Source organism: Puma concolor, chromosome E1 (genome assembly GCF_028749965.1).
Source record: "Puma concolor isolate L17-30 chromosome E1, mPumCon1.1.hap2, whole genome shotgun sequence".
In the NCBI taxonomy this organism is placed as follows: Eukaryota; Metazoa; Chordata; class Mammalia; order Carnivora; family Felidae; genus Puma; species Puma concolor.
Window position 1 is genome coordinate 29,886,928 of NC_141680.1, and position 26,717 is coordinate 29,913,644.

General features: G+C 47.3%; 1 protein-coding gene across 4 annotated transcripts; it reads left to right on the forward strand.

The window, feature by feature from the left end:
• Positions 1 to 543: 543 nt before the first annotated feature.
• On the forward strand, positions 544 to 26,451 carry MTMR4 (myotubularin related protein 4). 4 transcript variants are annotated; one of them, XM_086686850.1, is made up of 19 exons: positions 544 to 668; positions 1,855 to 1,893; positions 5,607 to 5,696; positions 6,054 to 6,170; positions 6,706 to 6,788; positions 8,812 to 8,972; positions 9,084 to 9,180; positions 9,351 to 9,464; positions 10,314 to 10,510; positions 10,759 to 10,887; positions 11,316 to 11,427; positions 11,915 to 12,110; positions 12,342 to 12,527; positions 12,604 to 12,774; positions 12,926 to 13,080; positions 19,453 to 20,851; positions 23,277 to 23,387; positions 23,623 to 23,711; positions 24,161 to 26,451. In XM_086686850.1, the coding sequence occupies exons 2-19, from the start codon at positions 1,891 to 1,893 to the stop codon at positions 24,336 to 24,338; spliced, it is 3,588 nt and encodes a 1,195-aa protein (XP_086542976.1). In that variant the 5' UTR covers positions 544 to 668; positions 1,855 to 1,890; the 3' UTR covers positions 24,339 to 26,451. The 4 variants fall into 4 exon arrangements, with proteins under 4 accessions (XP_086542976.1, XP_086542977.1, XP_025772252.1 ...); XM_086686851.1 differs by lacking the exon at positions 544 to 668 and adding an exon at positions 1,468 to 1,488; XM_025916467.2 differs by lacking the exons at positions 544 to 668; positions 1,855 to 1,893 and adding an exon at positions 3,550 to 4,177.
• The last annotated feature ends 266 nt before the right edge of the window (positions 26,452 to 26,717 follow it).

Below are 26,717 nucleotides of genomic sequence, written 5' to 3' on the forward strand. Positions count from 1 at the left end.
ACCCTTTCGCCTCCAGTCGAAGAAGACCGAGGCAGAGCCTCGAGCCTAGGCCTGCCTCCTCCCTTAGCCCGCGGGGTCTTTTCTCCCTTTCTGGGTTTGGGACGCGATGACCGCAGCGAAACCAAAACTGAAATGGATAAACTGAGGTGCCACCGGGAATCTATTTGAGAACTACACCCAAAGCACGGTCGTTGCCGGAAGTGGCTGTAGGGCCACTACCAGGCCCCGCCTCCAATTGCGCTACCAGCAGGCGACAGCCACCCCCCACTTCCGGCCCCTGGAGCCTAAGCCAGCAGCCCCCCTTTTGCTGCTCTCCCATTGGCTGCCGCAGGGACGCGCTGTGATTTCTCATTGGTCGAGCCTCCTCTCCAGGGCCGCACCTCCTCCTCCCAGGTACTGTCTTGTCTTCCGACACCCGATAGGCTAAAGGCTGGGAGGGCGTCTGCCCTATTTGACCAATGAGCGGAGTGAAGAGTGAGGGCGGCGGCTGCGTGGTGGGGGCAGGGCGGGACTTGGTGTGGCTATTGGCCAGGGCGCGCACAGACCGGAGATACGATTGGTTGGGGTAAGAGGCACCGTGGTGGGGTCGAAGCTGCGCGGCCTCAGCAGCTGGGGGAGACGGAAGTGGTGAGAGCGCGGCCTCGGAGGGTCGGGCGGACGCCGCCTGGGTGAGTCACCGTGCCCCGTGCACTGCCAGTCTGGGAACCGCAACGACTGCGTCTTGCCCCGCCCCGCCCCAGCCCCTCCGCTTTTCATGAGCCCCGCCCTCTGTCATTCGGGGCCCCGCCTCCGAATCTTTAGGCTCCGCCCCTAGAACCTGGACACCTGGGCTCTTCTGCCAGCCTGGCCCGCCCCCCCTCTCCCCCCTCGCCCCGGGGCCAGATCCCCTTGGTCTGGGAGCCCTGGGCATCGCAGGTCTGGTCCTTGTCCTTCCCTTCCTCCCTCCCTCCGTTTCCCTGAGGCTGCGTGCCAGTGGGCGGTGAGGCAGCACCTCTGGCTTGCCGCTTGCTGGCTCCCCCGTGAGGAAGGGTGGGCTGTGATCAGGGAGGCGGGCAACACCACAGATGGAGGCTTTTATCCCCACAGACTTGGCGCAGGGCACTGCTGGACTGCTTCTGAGCTCGGATAGCAGGCATGAAGGAAAGTGTCAGTAAAACCGGGGCCTGGCTCCCTAAGTGGGCCAAGGAGGCCCATCCTGAATTTCTGTTGCTTAGGCCCATTTGACAGGTACTGACTCGGAGGCCTTGGACTGGCCTGATTCTGTCCCTGTTGTGTGTGGCCTCCCACAATCCTGCATCCCACTTGGTGTCAAGTACACTCAGCAGGACCTATCCAACGCCGCTGCCTTCTGCTCACAGGTTGTGGTCCCCTCCCTCTTGTCCTCTGCTCTGGACTCTGCCCCCAGTAAACAGGTCAGGTGGGTGCTACTCCCAGACTTAGAGGCTGGCAGAGCATTCCTGTGGATTCATATCCCTACCAAGGCCTGAAGTAAGTCTTGGTTGTGCAGCCTCTCGTTTCAGAGTTGGAAGTTCCTTTGCTCTCCCAAAAAGAATAGGGTTTGGAGTGTTCTCCTTCGGGTCTCAGAATCAGGACTCTTGAATTTTGCTGAATAATCTTGGATGACACTCATTCCTGCTCCAGAACTTTGTAACTGACTTCATGCCCTGCAGAATCACTTGTTGCTTTTCTCCCCATGTAGCTCGCATTGCCTCTGTCTGGCATGGGGACTTGTGGAGAGGCTGGATTCTCTGTGAGATTCTCTGTTAGAGGTCCGGAGTAGGTGTGTGGCATTTGCTGATTCTAAGGTAATATTAACGGTGCTCTTGAATCCTATGTTTCTCTGTCTTCTTACAGTAAGAAGCAGGCAGCCAGGACCCTCACCACAGTAGAATGGTGAGTACTCTCCCTTTCCTCAGATCGTTGTGTTTTCTGTAATCCTGTCTTTCTCCATGAAGCTGCCCTGCCCCTCCTGGACCTTGAGCTCCAGGCTACTCTGTTCAGCTCCTAAACGGGTTCATCTGAGCTGGAAATAAATTAGGGTTTCTGTAGATTGCAAAACATCAGCCAGTATATGACCCTGGGACAGGGAGCCTGTAGAAGTCTTTTTTTGCACATGCTATATGCCATGCGTTCCCTATACTACCTACCACTGGCACTTTTAGCCTTTTATAATGGCCCTTCTCTTGCTTTTCTTGGGTCCCTGGTGGAAGCTCTCTGTTCTCTTTGTTCTGGCCTGAAAAACCAGGCCTCCTTTATCTCAAGATTCTTGTACTTCCTAGTGGGCCCCTTGGATATTGTGGGTCCTGTATCAGGAGTGACTCCACCAAAACACTGGGGCTTCTCCAGCTCTAAGGTGCTGCTGTCTGTTAAGCTACTGCAGCCAATAGCTGACTGGATATACAGCAGGACAGCAGCCTCAAGATGCCCAGAATATCACTGGGCTGTGCTGGGGATGGGTTAGGGAGGGGGTTGTAATGATCCTGTATACTCTTACACTGACTGTAAGTGCCCTTGTCTCACCTCAAGTTCAGGGAACCCCTTACTTTATCCCTGAGAACTAGGAGAGGAAGCAGTGAGATGAGAAGAGAGTGGAGAATTGTAGGCCCTGGCCCATACCAGGCCCTTGCTCTTTTCAGTTCCTTTAGGTATCTTCTGTACTTAGGGACATGTTAGGGAATTCAGCTGGTGAGAGGACTCTCTCCTTCCCTCCCTAGGCATGTGGGTATGTGGTGTGTGCGGTACTGTTCTGGTATCTTCTTAGAAAGCTTGCTGGTCTTGGTCCCCACCAACTGATAGCCCCTTTCCTTTTTCTTTTCTGTAATACCCTGAATAGACTGTTGGCTTCAGGGTTAGCCTAGTTTAATTTTGAATCCTAGCACCACCACTTAAATAGCTTAGGTAAATGGCATACTTTCTTTTTAAGCCTGATGTCTCACCAGTAAAACAGGATAAGGCTTAATTCTTGGGGAGCTGAAAGGTTTTAGTGAGATAATATTTGGAACATGTATGGCTCATAGTAGATGCTTAATGCAATGTCAGGTTTTCTCCTATTCCTCCCTTGCCCTCAAATCCAAACCAAAGCCCTGGTTTCTGAAAGTAACCAGGCACAGGAAAGTGTGGGATTCTCACCAGCTCCTTCTGTGACTCCTGGTGGCACTTTGAGCCTTTCACTGCTCCCTGTTCCTCGGCCCTCTACCCAACTCCCTCCATTCTCTCGGGTTTCAAGTTTTATTCTGCATGCTTCTGTGGTCTGTAGTTCCAGTCTTCTCTTTCCCAGCCTAAAAAATTCTTTTCCAAGAAAGACTTTCTTACCCAGATGTCAGAGGATGTGAAACAAGGGAGATGTGGAGCTTAAAGAGTAGGGTTGGGCAGGGGTCTTAGAATAAAACACTTAGAGAACTTCCCTTTCAGGAGTGTGGAGTGACTAACTGGCATAGATCAGTGTACGTTCTAAGGGGCAAAAAAAGGGAACGGGATTTAGTGACGTTAGGGGATGGGAGGACACTGATGGACAGGGGTATGGTGGGTGGTGGTTTGGGAAGGAAAGGAAGAAGCCTTGGAACTGGAAAGGTCACTGGGTGGAGGTAGGCGAGCTCCATTTTGAGAATTCAGAACAGGCTTTGAGGGAACTCAAGGTGGGGAGAGCATGGGGATGGAGTGGGAAAAGGGGGGTGTGGGGTGGCTCACCTGGGAATATGGGAAATGAAAAGATGTAGGAGGTCTTGCCTTACCTTTTCACGCTATCTGGGGGCAGTCCCGCACCCCAGACTTCAAAAGCCCCTAGACTTCCCCAGAGGACGCCCTCGCACGCTGCGGAGGGGCTCTAAGGAGGGAGGAGCCTTGGAACTGTGGGCGGGACCGCAAGGTTCCGCCCCATCCCTCCTCTCGCAGCCTGGGTCTCTCCCCTCTCTTACGCGCTCGTGCGGGAGGGCGGAGCCGGGCTCGCTCCATTGTGGAGAGTAGGGGAGAGGCGCGCGGGAGTCCGCGGAGGCCCTGCTACCAGCGCGCTCGCCTCCTGGCCGCCGCGGCTGCCCCTGGCAGGCACCGCAGCCGGGATGCGGCGGGCGCCCGGCACTGGCGGGCAGCGCAGCGGCTCCGGGGACATGTGCGCTGGCCCAGACCGCCCGCGACCATGAGCCTGACCGCCCGCGTCTCCTGCTCTATGCTCAGCTGCTTCGTAAGTGTTGGCCTCGCCTGCGGGGGCCCAGGGGTCCTAATGCATGCTGCACCCCCAGCCCCGCCCAGGTCCAACCCTTGAGATTCCGGATTTTCGCCCATCCCCCTTCCCTAGGCCCCTGGCAGGGGAGCGGGGCGGGGGGGGGGGTGTGGGGGGCGGCGGGTGGTTCCCTTTTCTTTCTTGGACTTGCTTTCATCTTCGAGTGCCGGGGGATGTGGAAGGACGGGGTGGAAATTCTTTGACCCATCTTGGCCCCGGAGCCACTGCCCTTGACTGCAGATCTCCAGGCCCCGCCCTGCAGGGGTACATCCCTTTACCTCCACCTCTCCATCTTGGTCCCACCCGCTGCATCCTTGCATGGGGATGTGGGATGTGGCTGGGATGTTAGGGGGGCAGGTCGGGGAGCACAGAATGTCTGAGCTGTTCCCCTGGCTCCAGTCCCCTCCCCCTTCTACCACTCCAACCCTCACCTGACGCGCCAGTCTTTTCTCCTTGACTGTCCCCCAGACAGCCTCTCTTCTCCATCTTCCCTGCCTCTGCAGGGCTCTGTACCTCTGCATCATTCCCAGTCCTCCCCCACCCCCTTTGGCTTAATGCTCCTTCCCAGCTTCCCCCATCTGTCCTCTCAGATGTTCCCACCCTTCCCCTCTCACCGCCCCCCTCCCCCATCCCTCGTGGGTGGCTGCCAGGCCTCCTCTCTCTCTCCCCTGGCCTTCCTTGGGTCTCCCGGTTTCTCCCAGGTGCGTGGATCCCCTCTTCACCCCTCCCTGGTGGTTGGGAGAGGAGTTACTTCTGCTTGCTGTGGTTATTCCTTAGGAATTCCCCTCTGATCAGGGGGCAGGGCAGGTTGCTTGGCAGGTGGTGGGGGCTCTTTAGCAGTGTGGGCCTAACTGGAAGATAAGCTCAGCTCCAAAAGACATCCTCCTTTTGAAAGCAACCATGAAGGCCCTCTAGAGGCTTGGGACTGAATCCCCCAACCCACTCCTCTTTGTCTCCCTCACCCACCAGATTGACAGGTCGTGGTCTTAGGTGCCTGTTTTCCCTCTCATCTCTAAAACCAGCAACCACACCTGGTTCCTTTTTCTCAGGGCAGCACTTCCCATTCTCACTTCTGTCTTACCCTCACATTAGTCTTTTTCTTAGTTTTCTCTCTTCTTCCGTTTGGGAAATTTTGGTTCTTTTTGGTTCTGCTGCTTTTTGAGGAGTGCAGATTCCCAGGTCCTCTTTGGACCTTACTCTTCCCTTAGGCTTAATAGGCTTGAGTACCCCCCTGTCCCAACCAAGCCAGGCCTCTTTTCTCTCCTCTGGTGACCAGAACCTTTATAAGTGTGTATGGGGTGTACCCCGGTTTGTTGAGGGGAGGGGAGCAGAATGAGACCTAATGGGCCAAATGGAGCCTGGTGACTTAGGGCTGAGGCCTTCCCCACAGGGTGAGGAAGGGCCCCCCAGCCTGGAGTACATCCAAGCCAAGGATCTGTTTCCCCCCAAGGAACTAGTGAAAGAGGAGGAGAATCTGCAGGTAAGGAGGAGTCGGGGGCCCAGGGTGGGTTGAACTCTCTGCCCAATTAAAAACACCTTTTTTTCCCTCCCTTCAAAAAATATCTCCAAGGGAATCTAGTTCTGGGCTTTGGCTTCCTGTTTCCAGGTCTCTGGAGGGAGGGGAATCTGTCTACATGTGCATTGTAGAGCCTTTGGCCCCAGGGAGGGAAAGGCAGCTTTCCTGTACAGCTGTTGCCTGGTGCTGTTACCGTGGAGAGGACTCTTCTGTTCTGCCTTGGCCCAGCTTTTCCAGAGGGAATCCCACAGATCAGGGTTTGGGGAGGGGAATGGAGGGGTGACTCACTTCTGGACTGAGGGTTCCTCTGCCCTTCAACAGGTGCCCTTTACAGTGCTGCAGGGTGAGGGAGTGGAGTTCCTGGGCCGGGCAGCTGATGCCCTCATTGCCATCTCCAACTACCGACTGCATATCAAGTTTAAAGATTCTGTCATCAACGTGAGTTCCTGTCTTGTTCTCCCACAACCACGGTAGAATCCCTGTCTGGTTCAAGGTGGGATTGTTCCAATGCTCTACTTGATCGTGTCTCCAAACAGTTGGGGTTCCCTTCTTTTTCTCACCAACCTTTTATTTTCCTGCCTTGTTCTCCTAGCTATAGGTCTTTCTGCCTGTCTCTTATTCTTCCATCCCCTCTTCTCTCTTTCCTTTTACTCTGTTCCTGGCCCTTCTAAGGGGTGCAGTGGCATTGTTGGAAGAGTGCCACTTACCAACCGTGTGGCCTTGGTCAAGTCACCCTACTCAGGTCAATTTCTTCCCTAATAGTTTGTTGTGAAAACACTTGGCTTGCAGGGTTCTTGTGATTATTAATTAAGGCCCTGTATGTAGAGGACCCAGCACAGTTCCTAGGCACTTAACTGGCCCTCAGTAAATGTGGGTTTCCTTCCTAGTATTGATATATCCGCATCTGGGCTGGGGTGGGCATGAGGAGGGGTGAGAGTGGGGATCTGAGCTTTCGTTTGCCCTTCCTCTGAAGGTCCCCCTCCGGATGATTGACAGTGTAGAGAGCCGTGATATGTTCCAGTTGCACATTGCCTGCAAGGACTCCAAAGTGGTGAGGTGAGAACAATGGGGCTGCACGCAGGTCCTCTGGCCCTAGTCTTGCCCAGGCCTCTCTGATGCAGGGTTTCTCTGCAGCAAGAAAGGAAAAATCCTGCTTCACTTTCCCCATTTGGAAGAAAAGGTAGAAGCCCTGTCTAGGTTGGGAGGTCAGTTTACTGACCCACAGTATCTTGACCTGGAAAAATGGGGATAATGCATAGCTCATGGGGTTGTCATAAGGATTAAATAGGATAATGTATGAGAAAGCACCTAGGGTTAGCATACAGCACTCACTTTATTGTTGGTTCGTTTATTAATTCACTTAACATACATGTATTGAGTACTCTCCTCTATGGCAGACTGTTCTTTTTTTTTTTTTTTTAACGTTTATTTATTTTTGAGACAGAGACAGAACATGAATGGGGGAGGGTCAGAGAGAGAGAGAGAGACACAGAATCTGAAACAGGTTCCAGGCTCCGAGCTGTCAGCACAGAGCCCAATGCGGGGCCTGAACTCACGGACCACGAGATCATGACCTGATCCGAAGTTGGATGCTTAACCCACTGAGCCACCCAGGTGCCCCTATGGCAGGCTGTTCTAAGCACTGGAGATACAGCAGGAACAAAGAGACAAAATTTCCTACCCTCATGGAGCTTATATTCCATCGGAGAGATAGCCAGCAGTAAATAATGAGTAAAATATGTTAAATGATGGTAAATGAAAGGTGAAAAATAAAGCAGGTAAAAGGGATATGGAGTGCTATGGAGGTGAAGGTTGTAGCTTTAAACAATGTGATTACAGAAGGTTGCATTGCAAAGGTGACATTTGAGTCAAGACCTAAAGAGAGTGACCATGTGGATATTTGAGTGAAGAGGGTGCCAGAGAGAGAGCAGCGAGTGCAAAGGCCCTGAGGTGGGTATGTACCTAGCATATTGGAAGAAGAGCAAGGAAGCTAGTGTATAGCTGGAGTGGAGTGCATGTGGGTGAGGGTGGTGGAATGTAAGATCTGAGAGGTAAGGGGGGGGTGTCAGGTTGTCATAATGACTGGCTTTTACTTTGAGGTAAATGAGAAACCACTGCAGGGTTTTGAGCAAAGGAGAGATGTGATCTGATTAAATGTTTTATAGAATTGCTTTGGCCGCTATATTGTGAATAGATGGAAGTGAGTTGGGGGCAAAAGCAAGGGCAGAAGCCGAGGGATTAGTTAAGCTATTGCAGTTAGCCAAGTGACAGAGCATGATGGCCTTGCTAGCGTGGTGGTGTTCAAACTGGTGAGGAATGGTCAGATTTTTGAAGGTAGAGATGACAGAATTTGCTGTCAGATTGGATATGAGAGAAAGAGGAATCTGGAGTGATTCCACGGATTATTAAAAGAATGCTCAGTTTAGAGGCTGTCATGTGCTCAGGTCTGTAGGGATTCAGAAAGAGAATCCACAGTGGCCTTGCCTTCAGGGAGGTTGAGGTCTAGTTGCTGAAGGAAGATTTAACAGTGGCAGTATGCTATGGAAAAACATACTGATTAATACTCTAAGCATATTAAGAATAAAAGAGGAAGGGGTCTTAAAATGAGCTGGGAAGGCTTCAAAAAAGAGTTGTGACCAGAACTATCTTCAAAGTGTCAGTAGGATGTGGCTTGGCCAAGACGAGGTATAATCAAGCAGAAGTAAAGAAACAAGGAGACAGGAATGATGTGAACAGGACTTCCTGCCTGAAGCAGGAGTCATGGGAGATAACGTGGAATAGCAGACATTCAGGGACATGCGGTGGCATTTAGATTTGATATGAGAAATGAAATGGTAGGGCCCCCCACTAGAAGGTACAAGTATGTCTCAAGGACTAGAGTTCTTGGGAAGAGAACTGTCAAAAAGATAAATTCTCTTGGGTATTCACCGGTATCCCTGGTTCTCCTCAGGATCCCCATGCCTTACCTCCTGCTTTAAAGCCTCCTCTCCCCACAGCCTTCTTGTGGCCTTGTTTTTGACCCTTATGGCCCCAGTGCACACCTGCCTCTTATCTCACTCTGTGGCTTCTTGCCTGGCAGGTGCCACTTCTCCACTTTCAAGCAGTGCCAAGAGTGGCTGTCACGGCTAAGCCGGGCCACGGCAAGACCTGCCAAGCCTGAAGACCTCTTTGCCTTTGCCTACCATGCCTGGTGCCTGGGGCTGACTGAGGAGGACCAGCATACTCACCTATGTCAGCCAGGTAAGGCCAGGCTGTTTTCTTTGGAAGATTTCCTGTCTCTTGGTTCTTACCCTCCTCCACCCCTGGCCATGGTTCTGTTGGATGCTGACAGGCGTGGGGGCTGTGTTGCAGGAGAGCACATAAGATGTCGCCAGGAGGCTGAGCTCTCGAGGATGGGCTTTGATTTGCAGAATGTCTGGAGAGTCTCCCACATCAACAGCAACTACAAGTGAGAGGGCAGGGGTGGGGGAACCAAAATACCAATCTAGACCTAGACCTTGCCGGGCACAGCCCCTGGTTCTGTGAGGGGAGGACTCCTGACTCACAAAGCCATCCCTGGGGATCTTGTCATCACATGTCTTAGATCAAGCTTGGTGATCCCATCTGTTCTCTTCACAGATTGTGCCCCAGTTACCCCCAGAAGCTGCTGGTTCCTGTGTGGATCACAGACAAAGAGCTGGAGAACGTGGCTTCCTTCCGCTCCTGGAAGCGGATCCCGGTGGTTGTGTATAGGTGAGGCAGTAGGGGACAGGAAGTAGAGAGGATACTTTTTATGCAATAAGGAAAGAGTCAAAACTGGAGATTTGTCCTAGTTGACCGGGAATTGACACCCTGCAGGGAATGAAATAATTTCAAATCAAAAACTGCCTCAGTTTTTTTCTCCTAAAGATGAGGCTTTTGGAGAGTACATTCACTTTACTCTTTTTTGGAGGGTGTGTGTGTGTGTGTGTGTTTGTGTGTGTGTGTGTGTGTGTGTGTAAAATGTTGCATTAGAACAAGAGTTGGCAAACTGTCGCCTGTGAACCAAATCTAGCCTGCAGCCTGTTTTATGTACAGCCCAGAACTACGAATGATTTTTATATTTTTAAAAAGTTATTTAAAAAAAAACAAAAACCAAGAAAACCAGAAAGGAGAATGTATGACAGAGACTGGCTATGACGTGTGAAGCTGCACATTTATTGTTTGTTTCTGTCTGAAAAAGCTTGCGGGTTCCCTGCAGTAGAACATTATAGCTAACATAGAGCAAGGCATATAATAGCGAGGAGGTTTGGAGTTGTTCTGCTCTGGGCTCAGGCTTGCTTTCCTGCTGGTGTCTGTACCTGGAGCAGGTGCTGTGCAGATTCAAGAAGTCAAGGTCACCCTGGAAACACAGAGCCTATTTGAGAAATGTGTATGACAGCACTTTCTAAACTATAAAGCCCTCTAGATATGTCAAGGGCTCTTGGTGTTTATTATCATGGCCTGGGTGAACTGGTAGCCCCTGTTGGCTCTGGAGATCTTAGTTCTTGGGGCCTTGGTAGTAGGCCTGGGGGGTGGGAGCTGCAACTGGCAAGGGCATGATGGCTTCTTCCATTTTGTCAGACACCTACGCAATGGGGCTGCAATTGCCCGCTGCAGCCAGCCTGAGATCAGCTGGTGGGGCTGGCGCAATGCTGATGATGAGTATCTGGTCACGTCCATCGCTAAAGCTTGTGCTCTGGACCCGGGGACAAGGGCCACTGGGGGCTCCCTCAGCACTGGGAATAGTGATGCCAGCGAGGCATGTGACACTGACTTCGGTAAGGTGTGGGTGGTGCTTACACCCTGGGGAGCAGGTCCCCTCCTTGGTCTCATTGGCTTTCAGGGAGTCCCCAGTGAGAGGATGGGAAGAAGATGACAACACACAGGGTGCCAGGGTCCCTGCCCTTTGGGAAGCTGTGGGGTGGCAGGGGACTATAGTTGTATGTTCTCCTCTGAAAGGGAGTGTCCCAGGGTAGGGTGAGGCTGGGCTGGCTGACCCAGGGTCTGCTCCCTGCCACATGTTTAGATTCTTCCTTGACTGCATGCTCTGGAGTGGAGAGCACAGCGGCCCCCCAGAAACTGCTGATCCTGGATGCTAGATCCTACACGGCGGCTGTGGCCAACCGGGCCAAGGGTGGAGGCTGTGAGTGTGAAGGTACTGCTGCTACCCCAGTGTCTGCAGTCAGTCTGTGCTCTGGGTGGCTTTGGTGAGGAGGGACCTGGGGGCAGCTCGTGCAGTGGAAAGAGCCAAACACTTGGCTTGGAATCGGGACTCTGCCACTTAACTAGCTATGACTAAATTGCTTAATCTAAGTTTTATTTTCTTATCTGTCAAATGGGGATGATAATAACAATTATTGGCTAGAGAAGCTACTATATATTGAGAGTTTACTATGTATTGCCATTGCTAGTAGTAATAGGACTATCATTTGTCATTAACATCATTATTACTACCGTTAGTATATGGCTCCTGAGCATCCAGACATAAGTGGTCTGCACTGCCAAGGAAGCCTGGCCCACTTGTCCTGGATGCCTGTTTTCAGGACATGCTCTTATGCTCCACTCTCCTCTGTATGTCTACAGAATACTATCCCAACTGTGAGGTCGTGTTCATGGGAATGGCCAATATCCATGCCATCCGGAACAGCTTCCAGTACCTTCGGGCTGTGTGTAGCCAGATGCCTGATCCCAGCAAGTAGGTGGTCCCTGCCCCAGTTCCATCCTCTCTTGTCTTGTCCTTCACCCAGTTCTAGTTCTTAGGAGGTGAGAGAGGGAACTGGGGAGTATAGAGGTATGGGAGACCTGAGAGCCTGGGTGCAGTGGGCCAGTTCCAAGATCACTTCTTCCGCTTTTTAGCCAACACTTTGGAACAGCCACAGGCCACTGGGCTCCCTTTGTTTGGATCCTCTCCTACTTAAAGAACACAGAGGACTGGGGAAAGAATGGCTAAATGTGCGTGTGATGCTTCCCGTTCTCCCTCGGTCCCTAGTCTCTTGTCTACCTCAGGTCTTGTCTTCCTTCCTTTCCTGCCAGATACCTCCTGGCAGAAAGGCCACAGACTGGACCGCTTGGCTTCAGCCCTCCCTAGGGACTTCATTAGTTGTGGCTGGCCATGGGCGGTGGAAGAGACCGTTGGATCCTCAGCGCCCTTGGTGACAGACTTGATTTCTGCTCTTGCGTAGCTGGTTGTCGGCACTGGAGAGCACCAAATGGCTACAGCACTTGTCGGTGATGCTAAAGGCAGCTGTGCTTGTGGCTAATACTGTAGACCGGGAAGGCCGGCCTGTGTTGGTGCACTGCTCAGATGGCTGGGACCGGACACCGCAGATTGTAGCCCTGGCCAAAATACTACTGGACCCATATTATAGGACGTTGGAGGTATTGAGTGGGGTTGGGTGGGAAAGAACAGAGGGAAAGGGGGGCGGAGAAGGCGTTGGGTCCTCTGGATCTGTCTTGGGGATCTTTCAGTGGAGGCCATGGGTGGCTTTGAGTCGTAGGATTGGTTCTGCTCTTCTCTGAAGCTGCCAGCTCCTTGCTTTGGGCATCCCCTGGGGAGTAGCATACCAGCCTTTCCAGAAAGGACCTGTACTTGGACTCTCTTTTTTGCAGGGCTTCCAAGTTTTAGTAGAGTCTGACTGGCTGGATTTTGGGCACAAGTTTGGAGATCGCTGTGGCCACCAGGAGAATGCAGAGGACCAAAATGAGCAATGCCCTGTGTTCCTCCAGTGGCTTGATTCCGTTCATCAGCTGCTCAAGCAGTTCCCCTGCCTGTTTGAGTTTAATGAAGCATTCCTGGTAAGTTAAAGCCTGTGGCCAGGGTCAGGGAGAAGGTGGCCGAGGCTCCCAGTTGCAAGCTGTCTTGGCCCTCTAGGTAAAGCTGGTGCAGCACACATACTCCTGCCTCTACGGCACGTTCCTGGCCAACAACCCTTGGGAGCGAGAGAAGCGCAACATCTATAAGCGGACCTGCTCTGTGTGGGCTCTCCTGCGAGCTGGCAATAAGAACTTCCATAACTTCCTCTACACACCTGGCTCAGACATGGTAAGTCCAAACCCTTATCCTGTCAGTGCTTCTTCGAGACCTATAAGGAGAACAGGCTGAGTCAGTGGGGAGAACGTAGAGCCAAAAGCTTGGGGAAGGAAGAGGGACCCGGAACAGCTCACAAAACACTAGTATGGTGCTGCTTCCCTAGGTCCTGCATCCTGTGTGTCACGTACGGGCCCTACACCTCTGGACAGCTGTTTATTTGCCAGCGTCGTCTCCATGTACACTTGGGGAAGAGACCATGGATCTTTACCTTTCCCCAGTGGCTCAGAGCCAGGAGTTTTCTGGCCGTTCTCTGGACAGGTAAGAAGATCCTTTCTTGCTCTCTTCTCTCCCCACCAGGAAGGCAATACTGCTTTGTGTCTAGCCTAACGTTCTTCTTCTTTTATGAGATATTTAAAAGCAACTTCTTGATATAGTTGAAGGAGAAACTTGGCCCAGGACTTGCAGCTAGCATGGAGTGTACTCTGTGTGTCTTCAAGGTCCTCTCCTAAGATAAGATTGGTTACCTTCTTTCCTGGAGCTGCTCTCACCCTTTGTGACCTAGCCAAGCAGAGGACAGGAGAATAGAACAGAAAGGACTGTTTCAGGAAGGTTTGTGGGAATGGGCTTGATTTATGTTCACTGATAGAAGGCATTGATGGGGCACTTCCAGAAGCATCTGATTCTCAGGGAAGTGGGTTTCCAGAAGAGGGATGGCCTTCATGTTCTCCCACAGGAAAAGGCCAGAATTTAAAGTTTTTATATTTTTGATTTATTTTCAGAGAGAGAAAGAGGAGAAAAAAAAAAAAGCGTGAGCTGGGGAGGGGCAGAGAGAAGAGAGAGAGAGAGGAGAGAGAGCATCCCAAGCAGGCTCCTTGCCATCAGTGCAGAGCCTAATGCAGGGCTCGATCCCTTCAATTGTGAGATCATGACCTGAGCCAAAAATCAAGAGTTGGATGCTCACCAGGTGAGCCACCTGGCCAAAAAGGCCAGAAGTTAAAGGGAGACATAAAAATTAAAGTTTATCTTCTGGCTGAATATTTGGGGGAAGTACAGTCAATGCTGTTTACGTTATAAGAGTAACACAAGTTCCTATTTTAGAAAAAGTTGAACGATGTAAAAGTAGAAAATGAAAGTCCTCCCTCCCTGATCCTTGTCCCCACAGGCTGGTAACACTTTGCGTGTCTTTCCTGATGTTTATGTTTACATACATGTATCCACGCTTTCATATAGAAACGTTTTTAAAATACAAAAACAGGGGCACCTGGGTGGCTTATTTGGTTGAGCGGCCAACTTCAGCTCAGGTCAGCTCAGGTCATGATCTTGAGGTTTGTGAGTTCGAGTGGGCTCGCTGCTGTCAGCACGGAGCCTGCTTTGGATCCTACTTTGGATCCTCTGTTCCTCCCTCCCTCCCTCTCTCTCTCTCTCTCTTTCTCTCTCTCTCTCTGTCCCTGTCCCTCTGCTGCTCGTGCTCTGTTCCAAAAGTAAATAAACCTTAACAAAATAAAATACAAAAACGGAACCATATTTTGCATACTGATCTGCAAAATGTTTTGCCCGCTTTGTATTAGGCTGTCACCCCTGTAAAGCACATGTAAAGCTGCTGTTTTTTTGCTTTAGCGGCTGCATATGTTAGTCTAAAATTAGAGTGTAGCATTATTTATATAACCAGTTTCCAACTGGTGATCATTCAGGTGATTTTTTTTTTTTTTAACTATTACTGGGAGTGCTTTAAATAACATCCTTAACTATGTGTAAATTTTTTAAAACAGTTGTCAAATACACATAATAATTATCATCTGAACCATTTTTTTTAAATAATTTTTTTAAGTTTATTTATTTTGAGAGAGAGACAGCATGAGCCGGGGAGAGACAGAGAGAGTGCGAGAGAGAGAGAAAGAATCCAAGTAGGCTCCATGCTGTCAGCACCGAGTCCGATGTGGGGCTCAAAATCACAAAACTGTGAGATCACGACCTGAGCTGAATCGAAGATTTGGTTGCTTAACCAACCAACTGAGCCACCCAGGTGCCCCATCAACTGAACCATTTTTAGGTGTACAATTAAGTAATATCACCTTATGTGTGTATCTTGGCATTTGTGCTAGTGTTTTTGCCAGATAAATTTCTAAGCAATGAAAATGCTGGGTTCAGAGGATATGTATGATCTTTGTTTCTTGGTGGAAGATTTTTATTTTTTATTTATTTGTTTATTTATTAAAGTTTATTTATTTATTTAGAGAGAGCACATATGTGAGCAGGGGAGGGGCAGACAGACAGAGGGAGAGAGAGAATCTCAAGCAGGCTCTGTGCTGTCACCATGGAGCCCAATGTGGGACTTGATCTTATAAACTGTGAGATCATGACCTGAGCCAAAATCAAGAGTCTGACACTTAACTGATTGAGCCACCCAGGCACCCCTTGTGGAAGACTTTTAAAGCTAAAATATAGCTTAAATTACTGGTTGAATATTATAAAGGAAAACAAAAAAAAACACGCCCCTATAAATTACTGGTTTTAGGGTCTTGAGTCCATGGTCAGCTGCCCAGGGATAGGCTTCAAGAATTCTGTGATTTTCCTCTTTCCCCAAACTATGCAGAATTTGAGTATACTCAAATTTATAAGTTTACTTTGCCAGGGAGAGGGCTCAGAACTTTTTATCAAATTCTCAGTAAGTTCTGTGACTTGTGTAAAAATCACGGTCTTAAATTAATATCTAATTTTTCAATTCAATCAGTGTTTTTTTTTTAAACCTACTAGTTGTCTAATACTAGGTTTATGGGCCAAAGAAATACAAGATATTGATTCTATTTAAGATATCCTTTAAAAGCTGTAATAAGGTAGACCTAGGAGAACTACTACTAGAGAACATTTCTAAGTCAGCATCCAAGCAAGTAAGAATGTGTATAGTTCAAAGCTATTAGAGAAATGAGAAGTCAGAAAGGGGTCATTTGGTGACTGTTTACTCAGAGAAGTTTTAATGGAAGACCAAGCAGGAAACCTTGGCTTTTTTGTCTAGCATCTGGTGCAGGGCCTGGCACATAATAGGTGCTTTAGTAAATGCTTAAATGAACAAACAAATGAATGGAATACCTGGTAATAAGTAGTGGAGAGGGGTCCAAAGGAATTGGATACATGAGAGTTAGTTGTTTTGTTTAAAAAAAATTTTTTTTTAATGTTTGTTTATTTTTGAGAGAAAGAGAGACAACGTGAGCAGGGGAGGGGCAGAGAGAGACACACACAGAATCTGAAGCAGGCGCCAGTCTCTGAGCTGTCAACACAGATCCTAACATGGGGCTCAAACCCATGAACTATGAGATCATGATCTGGGTCAAAGTTGATGCTTAACCAACTGAGCCACCCATGCACCTCTACATGAGAGATAGTTCAAAGAAAAAAAGAGGAACCTCTTTGGAACTGGCAGGGGTTAGGAAGGGGCCATTCTGAGGAATAGAAAGAAAGAAATATGGGATAGTTCATTGAGGGCTTTAAACATTTCCCTGAGGAGTTTGAGTCAGTTGTCAATAGGAAGTCATTGTAGGAAGTCATTGTGACCTGGTGACCATGGGATTTTTGGAGAATGAACCCCTGAGCTGGGTAGTTGGGGACACAGAGAACAGCCAACACTATTGTAATTCAGATATGAGGGGAAGAGTCCTTGGAAAAGGAAAGGATTAAAATCCTTGAAGAGGAGTCATTAGCAGATTATGGAGTGACTGAGTGTGGGAGTGTGGAAGTGAAGAGGACTCGTCAAAGGTCATGACTCTCCGAGCCTAGAAACTAGATGGATATTAGTACTAACCTAAAGACATTGGGAAGTTGAGAAGACGAGTCAGTTTGGGGAAGAGGAGATACAGGCAGGTTGGGATTGAAATATTAGCAAAGAGAAGGTGTGCTATAGGCAGTTCAAGATGGAGAGTTGGATTTGGAGGACTAAGTAGCATGCAAATTAAAAAAAAAAAAATGCTTTCTTTAACAGCTGGCCTGACTTGGTTCTACCTTTCTCTAGATCAAAAATATCCTGCCCTATTTTCTCTTTTTCCATTAAAGTACAAGACATTCTGCTATACCCAGCTCAAATCCTACCTTCTCTACGTAGCTTTCTTTGACCACCCTCGTTGGATGAGTTGTCTCTGTTCTAAACTCCTCAGGCATTATTGTCTCTACCAGCATTATTGATTAAACCTTCTGTGTAGGTAGTAATTGGCTGTTGAGGATTTCAGACTGTTGATACTGTTGAATTTGGGTCAAGAATACATGGGAGGTCTTCATACTCTTCTACTTCTTTTGTATGTTTGAAAGTTTCCATGATAAAAAAGTAAAACAAAATAAAGGGGGGAGAGAAACCAAAGTTAGCTGTGGTACTTTTTATTTTTTTTATTATTATTTTTTTTTTTTAATTTTTTTTTTTCAAACGTTTATTTATTTTTGGGACAGAGAGAGACAGAGCATGAATGGGGGAGGGGCAGAGAGAGAGGGAGACACAGAATCGGAAACAGGCTCCAAGCTCTGAGCCATCAGCCCAGAGCCTGACGCGGGGCTCGAACTCACGGACCGCGAGATCGTGACCTGGCTGAAGTCGGACGCTTAACCGACTGCACCACCCAGGCGCCCCAGCTGTGGTACTTTTTAAAAATACAGATGCCTGGGTCTCACTCTTGGCCATTCTCATTCATAGGTCTTTGATGGGTCTGGTTGTCTATATATCTAGAAGATCTATAGGAGCTCCTAATGTGCACCAAATATTGAATCTCACTTGTCTTTTTCATTCAGTTGGTACCTAGCTGTGAACACTTGATGTTAGATTTTCAGCTCACTACTCATTTGTCAAATTGTTTGATTGGCCAGTGTTGGGAATTCAAATAAGAAACAGTGCTACCCTCAAGGCACTTTTATAGCAGGAGAGAAACAAGTAAATAGTAAGTGCAGTAATGTAGGAAGTACTGAGCAATGTGCTTTGAAGTGGATTGTTTTGTTTAATCTTCACCACGGTTTTAAGAGATAGATACTGTTACCTTTCTCTGATAGATGAGGGGATGGAGGCTTAGAGAAAGAAGTTAAGGTCACATAGTTAAAAAATTGCCAAGCTAGGATTTGAGCCGAGGCTATGGGACTCCAGAGACTGTGTAATCATAACCATTGCCATTGCCTTCCTGGAATTTCATACCATACACATACACAAAATCAAAATTGATCACAAAAGTAAAATCACACATAAAAATACTTAAAAAACATAATAAGGTGTTTTTTAAACCTGGGTGGCACAGTCGGTTGAGTGTCTGACTTTTTTAAATTTTTTAAATGTTTTTTATTATTTTTGAGAGAGAGAGAGAGACAGAGCATGAGCGGGGGAGGGGCAGAGAGAGAGGGAGACACAGGATCTGAAACAGGCTCCAGCACAGAGCCTGAGGTGGGGCTCAAACTCAGGAACCATGAGATCATGACCCGAGCCAAAGTCAGCACTTAACTGACTGAGCCACCCAGGTGCCGCCCCCCTCCCCCACATAAAAAAAAAAAAAAAAAATTTTTAATGTGAGCGTCTGACTCTTGGTTTTGGTCCAGGTCATATCTCATAGTACACAGGATTGAGCCCTGGGTCAGGCTCTGTGCTGACAGCTTGGAGCCTGGTTGGGGTTTCTCTCTTCTCCCTCTGCCCCTCCCCCCACTTGTACATGTGCACGTGCTCTCTGTCTCTCTCTCTCAAAATAAACACTTAAAAAAAACCTAAAAAACCCCCATAAGTTTCAAAAACCAAACACTTAAAAAACCAGCTATATTTTAACTCCATCTTTGAGGGATTTTTCTGTGTGGGCTGGACTGACTGAGGCATCTGAAAATAGGAGTCCAATTAAGTCTCCACTGTTTCCTGGCAAATTTCCCTGAAGTTTTCGTTGCTCAAAGGACTTTTGAAATGTTTTAAGAATCAGACATTCTTGAAAATGTCTGTTACCCGTTTGGTGTGCACGAATGCTTCTAGAACTCTTTTGAGTGCTTTATGCTAGGGGAATTTTCCATGGTGACTTAGGACTCTGAGGCATACACTGCTGCTAAGGGGTTGTAAAAGGCTGTGCTGGTTACTACTGTGATGGAAAGATCATTTCTAACAAGGAAGGCAGTAAAAATGAGAAGTTGTGAGTGTAGTCTTAGTAAGTTTGCTCTTGGCTGCCTATAGTTTGAATCCTCATAGCATCTCTATAAGGTATAATTTATGATGATCATTTTACAGAGGATGATAGTACATGTCTAAAAGGTTAAATAACTTTCTTGTAGTTATATGGCTAATCATTGTCAGAACCAGTATTGTCTAGCTCCAAAACTGTCTTGCTTCCATCTTACCGAGTGTGATAGAGGTAGTTGGACATTAGATTTAAGGCTCAGGTATAGTCCTGGCTAGCATAGTCGATTTAGATGGCATCAACATAGAAAGCATTGCAACCATGGGAGTGGTCAAGATCACCCAGGGAGATTGTGTAGAGTGAGGACTGATAAAAGTTGGGGGCAGATGCTCAGTTCTGGAGGACAGAGTTCATGTCCTTCACTTTTTGCAGAGTAGACTTGTTGCAGTGAACATTGGTTGTTTGTAATCTTAAATGTTGTATCTTGGGAACTCTGGCTTTGATGTTGCTTTGATGGCCTGATTCTGCATATTAGAGGTAGCTCCCATTTACTGACCTGGAGGTGTGTTTGTCTTTCCAGATTACCTAAAACCAGATCTATGGATGATCTGCTTTCTGCCTGTGACACAAGCAGCCCCCTGACTCGCACATCCAGTGACCCTAACCTGAATAACCACTGTCAGGAGGCCAGAGTAGGCCTGGAGCCCCGGCACAGCAATCCTGAGGGCTCAGAGACCTTTGTGGAATCTGTGGTAGGAGGTCCTCAGCAGACCGTAGGAGAAATGGGTCTTCCTTCCCCTCTGCCCAGCAGCCAGAAAGACTACTTGAGCAAGAAACCTTTCAAGAGTCAGAGAAGCTGTTCTCCAAGTTACAAACTGTTTAGTACTGCAGTGCCCCAGGAAATGAAGAGCAACATCTCTGATCCTGAGATCAAAGTCCTGGAAGAGACTGAAGCAGCAGCTCCAGACCCTCCTGCCCACAATGAGATGAATAGGACTTTAGATGGCACAGAGGAGCCACCTGAACATTGTCCTGAGAAAGAAGCTGTCAGCACACTCTCCGAAGTTGTTTCCAACAAATGGAATGGAGTTTGTGATTTTCCTGAGTCTTCCCAGGACTCCCTTTCAGGTGCCCCCCAACAGGCCCTGCTAGATTCCATGCTAGGTGTGCCCTCTGGATGTGCTGCAGATCACAGTCTGGGTACCCTTTGTGACCCACTGAGTGCTACCAGCCAAACTCCTTCGGAGCCAAGCACTGACTTCCTCAGCCAAGATCCCCCAGGGTCTGTGGCAAGGAGTTCCCACCAGGAACAGCCCAGTTCTGTGCCAGATCTGATTCATAGGGAGGAATACGCTGGCAAAAGAGGGAATAATAGGAATGGGCAGTTATTGGAAAATCCTCGCTTTGGGAAAGTGCCATTGGAATGGGCCCGAAAGCCAATTTCTCAGAGCCAGATCAGTGAGTTTTCCTTTTTAGGATCCAACTGGGATAGCTTCCAAGGGATGGTGACTTCATTCCCAAGTGGGGAGACCACCCCTCGGCGGCTGCTTTCCTATGGCTGTTGCAGCAAAAGGTCAAGCAACAAGCAGGTGCGGGCAATAGGGCCCTGCTTTGGGGGCCAGTGGGCTCAGAGAGAAGGGGTGAAATCACCGGTCTGTTCTAGTCATTCCAATGGACACTGTACTGGTCCAGGGGGAAAAAACAACCGGATGTGGTTGTCCGGTCACCCAAAGCAGGTCTCCAGCACAAAGCCTGTTCCACTGAGCTGCCCTTCTCCAGTGCCTCCTCTCTACCTGGATGATGATGGACTGCCCTTTCCCACGGATGTGATTCAGCATAGATTACGGCAAATCGAAGCAGGGTACAAGCAAGAGGTAGAGCAGCTACGCCGACAGGTGCGTGAGCTTCAGATGAGGTTGGATATCCGTCACTGCTGTGCCCCTCCAGCAGAGCCCCCCATGGACTATGAGGATGATTTTGTAAGTATTCACCACTGCTATCCATCCATTCATTCATTCTTTCCATCCAGCCTTCCATGCATTCAACATTTATTCATTGGGTACTTGCTATGTGCCACTGTGTTAGGTGGCTGGTTTGTAGGATGAAGGACATAGTCCCTGCTCTCAAGGAGCTCACAGTCTATAGGAGAGAGAAGCAGACAACTAGAATGATTTTTTTAAATGTTATCCTGGAAGGAAGCATCAGGTGTTGGGGGCTCAGGCTTTCCTGAGAAGATAATACTTGAGGTGAGTGCTGAAGAACTTGTCATATTTGGCTAGGTGGACCATGAAAAGGAAATACCATTCTCAAAAGCATGGAGGCAGTAAGTATTCTGATGGGATGACTTGAACAAAGGGATGGGGGTATGTGTGTGTGTGCACGTGTGCATGTGTGAGACATGCATGTACAGGTGTGCTGGGGCCATGGAGGAGGGAGTTGGGTAGTAAGGTGGGAGCTGATATTGGAGAAGTAGACAGGGATTGGAAAGGTCAGCTCGAGATCCCTTCTTGTGTGGATTCTACCCTCAAGGCAGCATGATTTTGGCCACTGAGAATCATGATCAGATCTGTATTTTTTTTTTCAATGTTTATTTTTGAGAGAGAGAGAGTGTGTGTGTGAGCAGGGGAGGGGCAGAGAGAGAGGGAGACAGAGGATCCGAAGTGGGCTCTGTGCTGACAGGAGACAGCCTGACATGGGGCTCAAACTCACAAACCGTGAGATCATGACCTGAACTGAAGACGGACACTTAACTGAGCCACCCAAGTACCCCAGATTTGTATTTTTTAAAATATTTTTTAAAGCTTATTTATTTATTTTGAGAGAGTACCCACGTGGGGGAGGGACAGAGAGAGAGAGAATCTGAAGCAGGGTCTCCATGCTGTCAGTGCAGACCCTGATGCAGGACTCAAACTCATGAACTGTGAAATCCTGACCTGAGCCAAAAACCAAGACTTGGATGCTCAACTGACTGAGCTACCCAGGCACCCCATCAGATTTGTATTTTAAGAATACTACTCTAGCAATGGTGTGTCAAGTGGATGAGGCACTTGAAATGCAGGTTGGGAGGCTGGTTAAGATGTTTTGGAATAATCCAGGGGTGCCTGGGTGGCTCAGCTTGTTAAGCTTCCCACTTCAGCTCAGGTCATGATCTCACGGTTCGTGGCTTCAAGCCCAATGTCGGGTTCCGTGCTGACAACTCAAACCTGAGCCTGCTTCAGATCCTGTGTCTCTTGTCTGTCTCTGCCCCTCCCCCATTCACGCTCTGTCTCTGTCTCTCTCAAAAATAAACATTTAAAAAAAAAAAAGATGTTTTGGAATAATCAAAGTGAGAGATGATGAAGACTATCTAAGCTTTGCTGTGTTGGGAGCCTTCAGATTTGGGTCCACAATTCTTAAGAAGCTTCTAGGAGTCAGTTTCTTGGCCACAGTATCATGTCATCAACACGGACACTTCCCTTCCTTCTGTTAACACATTCCCACTTGCCTGCTGCCCACTTACTGGGATGGGATGGTCAGGGCTAACAACTTCCTAATATTCGGAGTGTTGGTTTAGAACAGGAGTCAGCAAACTTTCTGGTAAAGGGCCATATTAAATACTTTAGACTTTGTGGACATATAGTCTCTGTCCCAGCTGCTTGTCTCTGCTGTCACAGCACACAAACAGCCATAGACAATACGTATAAAAATGAGTGTAGCTGTCTTCCAGTAAAACTTGATTTACAAAAACAGGCAGTGGGCTAGATTTGGCCTGTGGGCCATAGTTTGTGAATCTCTGGTTTAGAACGTAATGAGAAATATGTCCGTGCTGTGATAAAGCATATTGGTTAAGAGCATAGGTCTGAATCCAAAATACATTTGACCCTTGAACAATGCAGGGGTTAGGGTGCTGAACCCTCATGTAGTCAAAAATCCACATACAACTTTTGAGTTCCCCAAAACTTAACTAGTAATAGCCTAAGAAGCCTGATAATACAGTAATTAACATATATTTTGTATGTTAGATTTATTGTATGCTGTGTTCTTACAATAAAGTAAGCTGGAGAAAAGAAAACGTTACTAAGAAAATCATAAGGAAGAGAAAATAATACATTCATAGGACTATACTATATTTATTGAAAAATCTCTGCATACAAGTGGACCTGTGCAATTCAAACCTGTGTTGTTCAAGGGTCAACTGTACAATGTTGAATATTCAGGTTTACTACTTACTACCTTTTAATTTTCTCAGTGCTTAATTTCCTTATTTGTAAAATAAGGATGATGATAATAATATACATCATACGATTCTTGGGAGGAATTAAAGAAGTTCATGCATCTAATATTCTTAGAATAGTACCTAATGCATAGGAAACAGTACATGTTAGTGATGGTGAAGATGGTGTTGATGTCTTTGCCTTTCTTCAGACATGTTTGAAGGAGTCCGATGGCAGTGATATAGAAGATTTTGGCTCTGATCACAGTGAAGACTGCCTTTCAGAAGCAAGCTGGGAACCTGTTGATAAGAAAGAGACTGAGGTATGTCCAGGCAAATACATGCTTTTGTGAAGCACTGAATTCTCATATTTCTCAGAGATGAGTGACATGCTATAAACTGAACCTTCTCTTGGGCGAGTGTCTTCTTTTTAGGCAAGTAGAGGCCAACTATAAAGACAGACCTCATCATTTTCTCCTGGAATGCTTTCCTTGTTGCAACGTTGCTCTTCTACTTTGTTGACAAGGACCTGGAATTTTTCCTTGTGCCTTCTGTTAGGTGACTCGCTGGGTTCCAGACCATATGGCATCACATTGCTATAACTGTGACTGTGAGTTCTGGTTGGCCAAACGAAGACACCATTGCCGGTAAGATGTTTTATATGATTCTGTAAGGCTCAAAAAGGAGTGATTGATGTATGTGTATCTGAGCTAAATAGAGTTAATCTGAAAATACAGATATCTTTATAGGGACTACTTTTGTTTTCTGCCAACTTTTCTCTTTATTTACTCATGTAAGGCCTTTTAGAGTATCCTTCATGGTTTGTTTTTGTTTTTTTGTTTTTTTTTTTTAGTGTTTATTTTGAAAGAGCAAGAGAGAGCATATGCAAGCAGGGGAGGGACAGAGGGAGAGGAGAGAGAATCCCAAACAGGCTCTGCACTGTCAGCACAGAACCTGATGTGGGGCTTGAACTCATGAACCATGAGATCATGACCCGAGCTGAAACCAAGAGTTGGATGTTTAACTGACTGAGCCACTCAGGGGCCGTGAGGATCATTCATTTCTGATGAGCTCTTCCCTCTTTGTTCTTTGGCAGAAATTGTGGGAATGTATTTTGTGCTGGCTGCTGCCACCTGAAGCTGCCCATTCCTGATCAACAGCTCTATGACCCAGTTCTCGTCTGTAACTCCTGTTATGAACACATCCAAGTATCTCGTGCCAGGGAACTCATGAGCCAACATCTGAAGAAACCCATTGCTACAGCTTCCAGCTGAATGCCAGAGGAGATGACCTGTCCAATTTTAGCAGGTTTGAAGGGAGGATCTGCTTCAGGTGTAGTTTTGAAGGTTCCTTGGTGTGGCTCATGAAATAACAGAGCTCAAAGATACCGTCTTGAGAAATCCTCCATGGTACCATGAGACTGGAGCAGAGGAATTCCAATTTGGCAGGAGGTCTTCTATTGGTGAGACCCTCACCTTGGGGTAATGGTCCTGATCCAGACCCAGAGTCTGGAAGCTTAATGTTGAGCTGGTGACTCCAGCTTTTGTCCTAGGGGCCACAAGATGATGATTTCATAGATACCGCCTGGTGATACATGCCCCAAACAGCAATAGAAAGGCATAAGTATAACCAAACTCCAAGTGATAAACAGATCCATCTCTCCTCCACCTTGAAAAAAGCAGATTTTAGTATACAAGATAGGAATTCCTATCCTATTTGAAATGAACTATATCCTGTTCCTCTGTGCTCTGTGTCTGTGCATGAAGGCTCAGTCTTTAGAGGCACTCCCTCTAGTTGCAGTAGTTCTGTCTCTCTGTGGAGTTTGGTTTAAAGACTGGTTCAGCAAGTGGAGGTTTTGTTGTATTTTTCACTTGGCTTATCGGCCAACATCAGTGAATATTCAGTTTAGAGGGACAGTTCTAAGGAGTCAGACATTCTTGGGAGCAGAGGAAAGCTCTGCTGATGTTCAGTCCTGGCAAAAATCAGTTATTTTGAGCTGCGAAGGCAGTCGTCTCTGTTACTCAGTGGCAGCTCTTGAGGTATGCACTGTGAAGAATGAGAAGGGAAAAGCAGAAATGATCCTTGTCAAATATTTGCTGATCGTGCCCTGCCCTTTGCGCCTGACTTTTCCTAGTTGTCCTGGTGCTAACACAGGAGTTACACCTTGATCCTCTCCTGGCATGAAAACGAAACAATGGATTTTTGTTGTTGTTCCATTGCCCACTTCCCTCATGTTGTCTTTCCCTTGGCTGCTGCCTCCTCTGGGTCACACTGCTTCTTATCCTGAACACTTGACACCTTGAGGGTAGAATTTAGCATTTGGTTTTTACCTCCTAGAATATGCTGTTTGGTATGTGAGGGTTTCAGTACAAATGCTGCTGTCTATTTCTGTGCACTTAACAATGGAACCCAAACAGAAGAGAATAAAGCCTTGATACCAAAATTGGGAGAGAAAATGTGTCCATTTGGACCAAACATTGTTTTTTTTTTTGTTGTTGTTGTTGTTGTTTTGTTTCATCTTAATATGTACCAGTGGCACTTAACCAAAAGATACAGTGATATAGCCATGTACTGTGGTTGGGACAGATATAGTCTCCTTGATCTATAATGAAACCACTAGTATTCCTTTATACATTTTCCTTAATCCATTGGTGTATAAAAGGTGAATTACACTTAGGCTTATCCTGTTTTAAAACTATGGTAGCTGTCTGTCTAACTGCTACTTTCATGTTACTTCCTAGAAAAAAATTTTTCATTTGAAAATAACTAGGATCTGCATTTAGAACAAGAATTGTTATTTGTCCTGACCTTTTCTTTAGTCCTACAGAGAAGCATCTGTGCTTTTATACTTGTCATGGATGTAACCTAAAAAGTTTTGGCGTATTTAGGTCAGCCTAGCAGAACTTTTTTTTTTTTTTTTTTTCATTTAAATGGAGTTGAATAATGGAGATTTGTGTCTGGGAAATTCCTGAGATCATTGAAAAAGTAACAAACTATTCCTTGTCTCTGATACGTGAAATTCTAAGCATTTTCTCAATCATTAAAATTTACTGCCAGTTGCAAGTGGCTTTTTAATTAACTTTCATTGCACTTCACTCTGCCCATTTTCAGGGGGAGTAAGATTGGTGGTAACATTTGAGGAGACTGTATCTGTCTACTTCGTGTGGCTGTTTTGAGGGACTGTCCCATCAGTGAACATACTGCATGGCCTTGGAGAGAGACTCTGGGCTCTCAGCTCAGATGTATTCATCAAATACTCCTTTCAGAGCTCTTGTGGGTGTAAGTGACATGATGTGGCCAAAAATCCAAACTGTGCAGTTGCGTTGTGACAAACATGCAATGTGCTGTAAAAACTCAATACAATTTAAATAAAATCTCTATATTAGTGCTGCTTTGTTGGGTCTTTTTATTCATTTTAATTTCTAAGTAAACTTAATACTCATTTTTTCTTTGACCATGAGAAAGGACTAAAACATTATACTCCTTCCTCCCAACCATTTCCATTTTTAAAGTTTTTAAAATTTATTTATTTATTTTGAAAGTGAGGAGGGGGAAGGGCAGAGAGAGAGAGAGAGGGAGGGAGAGAATTCCCAGCAGGCTCCACGCTGTTGGTGCAGAGCTGGAAGGTGGGGGGGGGAGGGGGGAGGGAGATG

Coding starts and splice junctions, on each gene's coding strand:
- MTMR4 (XM_025916467.2), top strand. CDS start 4,133: ATGAGCCTGACCGCCCGCGTCTCCTGCTCTATGCTCAGCTGCTTC. Junction 4,178..5,606: donor GCTCTATGCTCAGCTGCTTC/GTAAGTGTTGGC, acceptor CCTTCCCCACAG/GGTGAGGAAGGGCCCCCCAG. Junction 12,111..12,341: donor CATATTATAGGACGTTGGAG/GTATTGAGTGGG, acceptor TCTTTTTTGCAG/GGCTTCCAAGTTTTAGTAGA.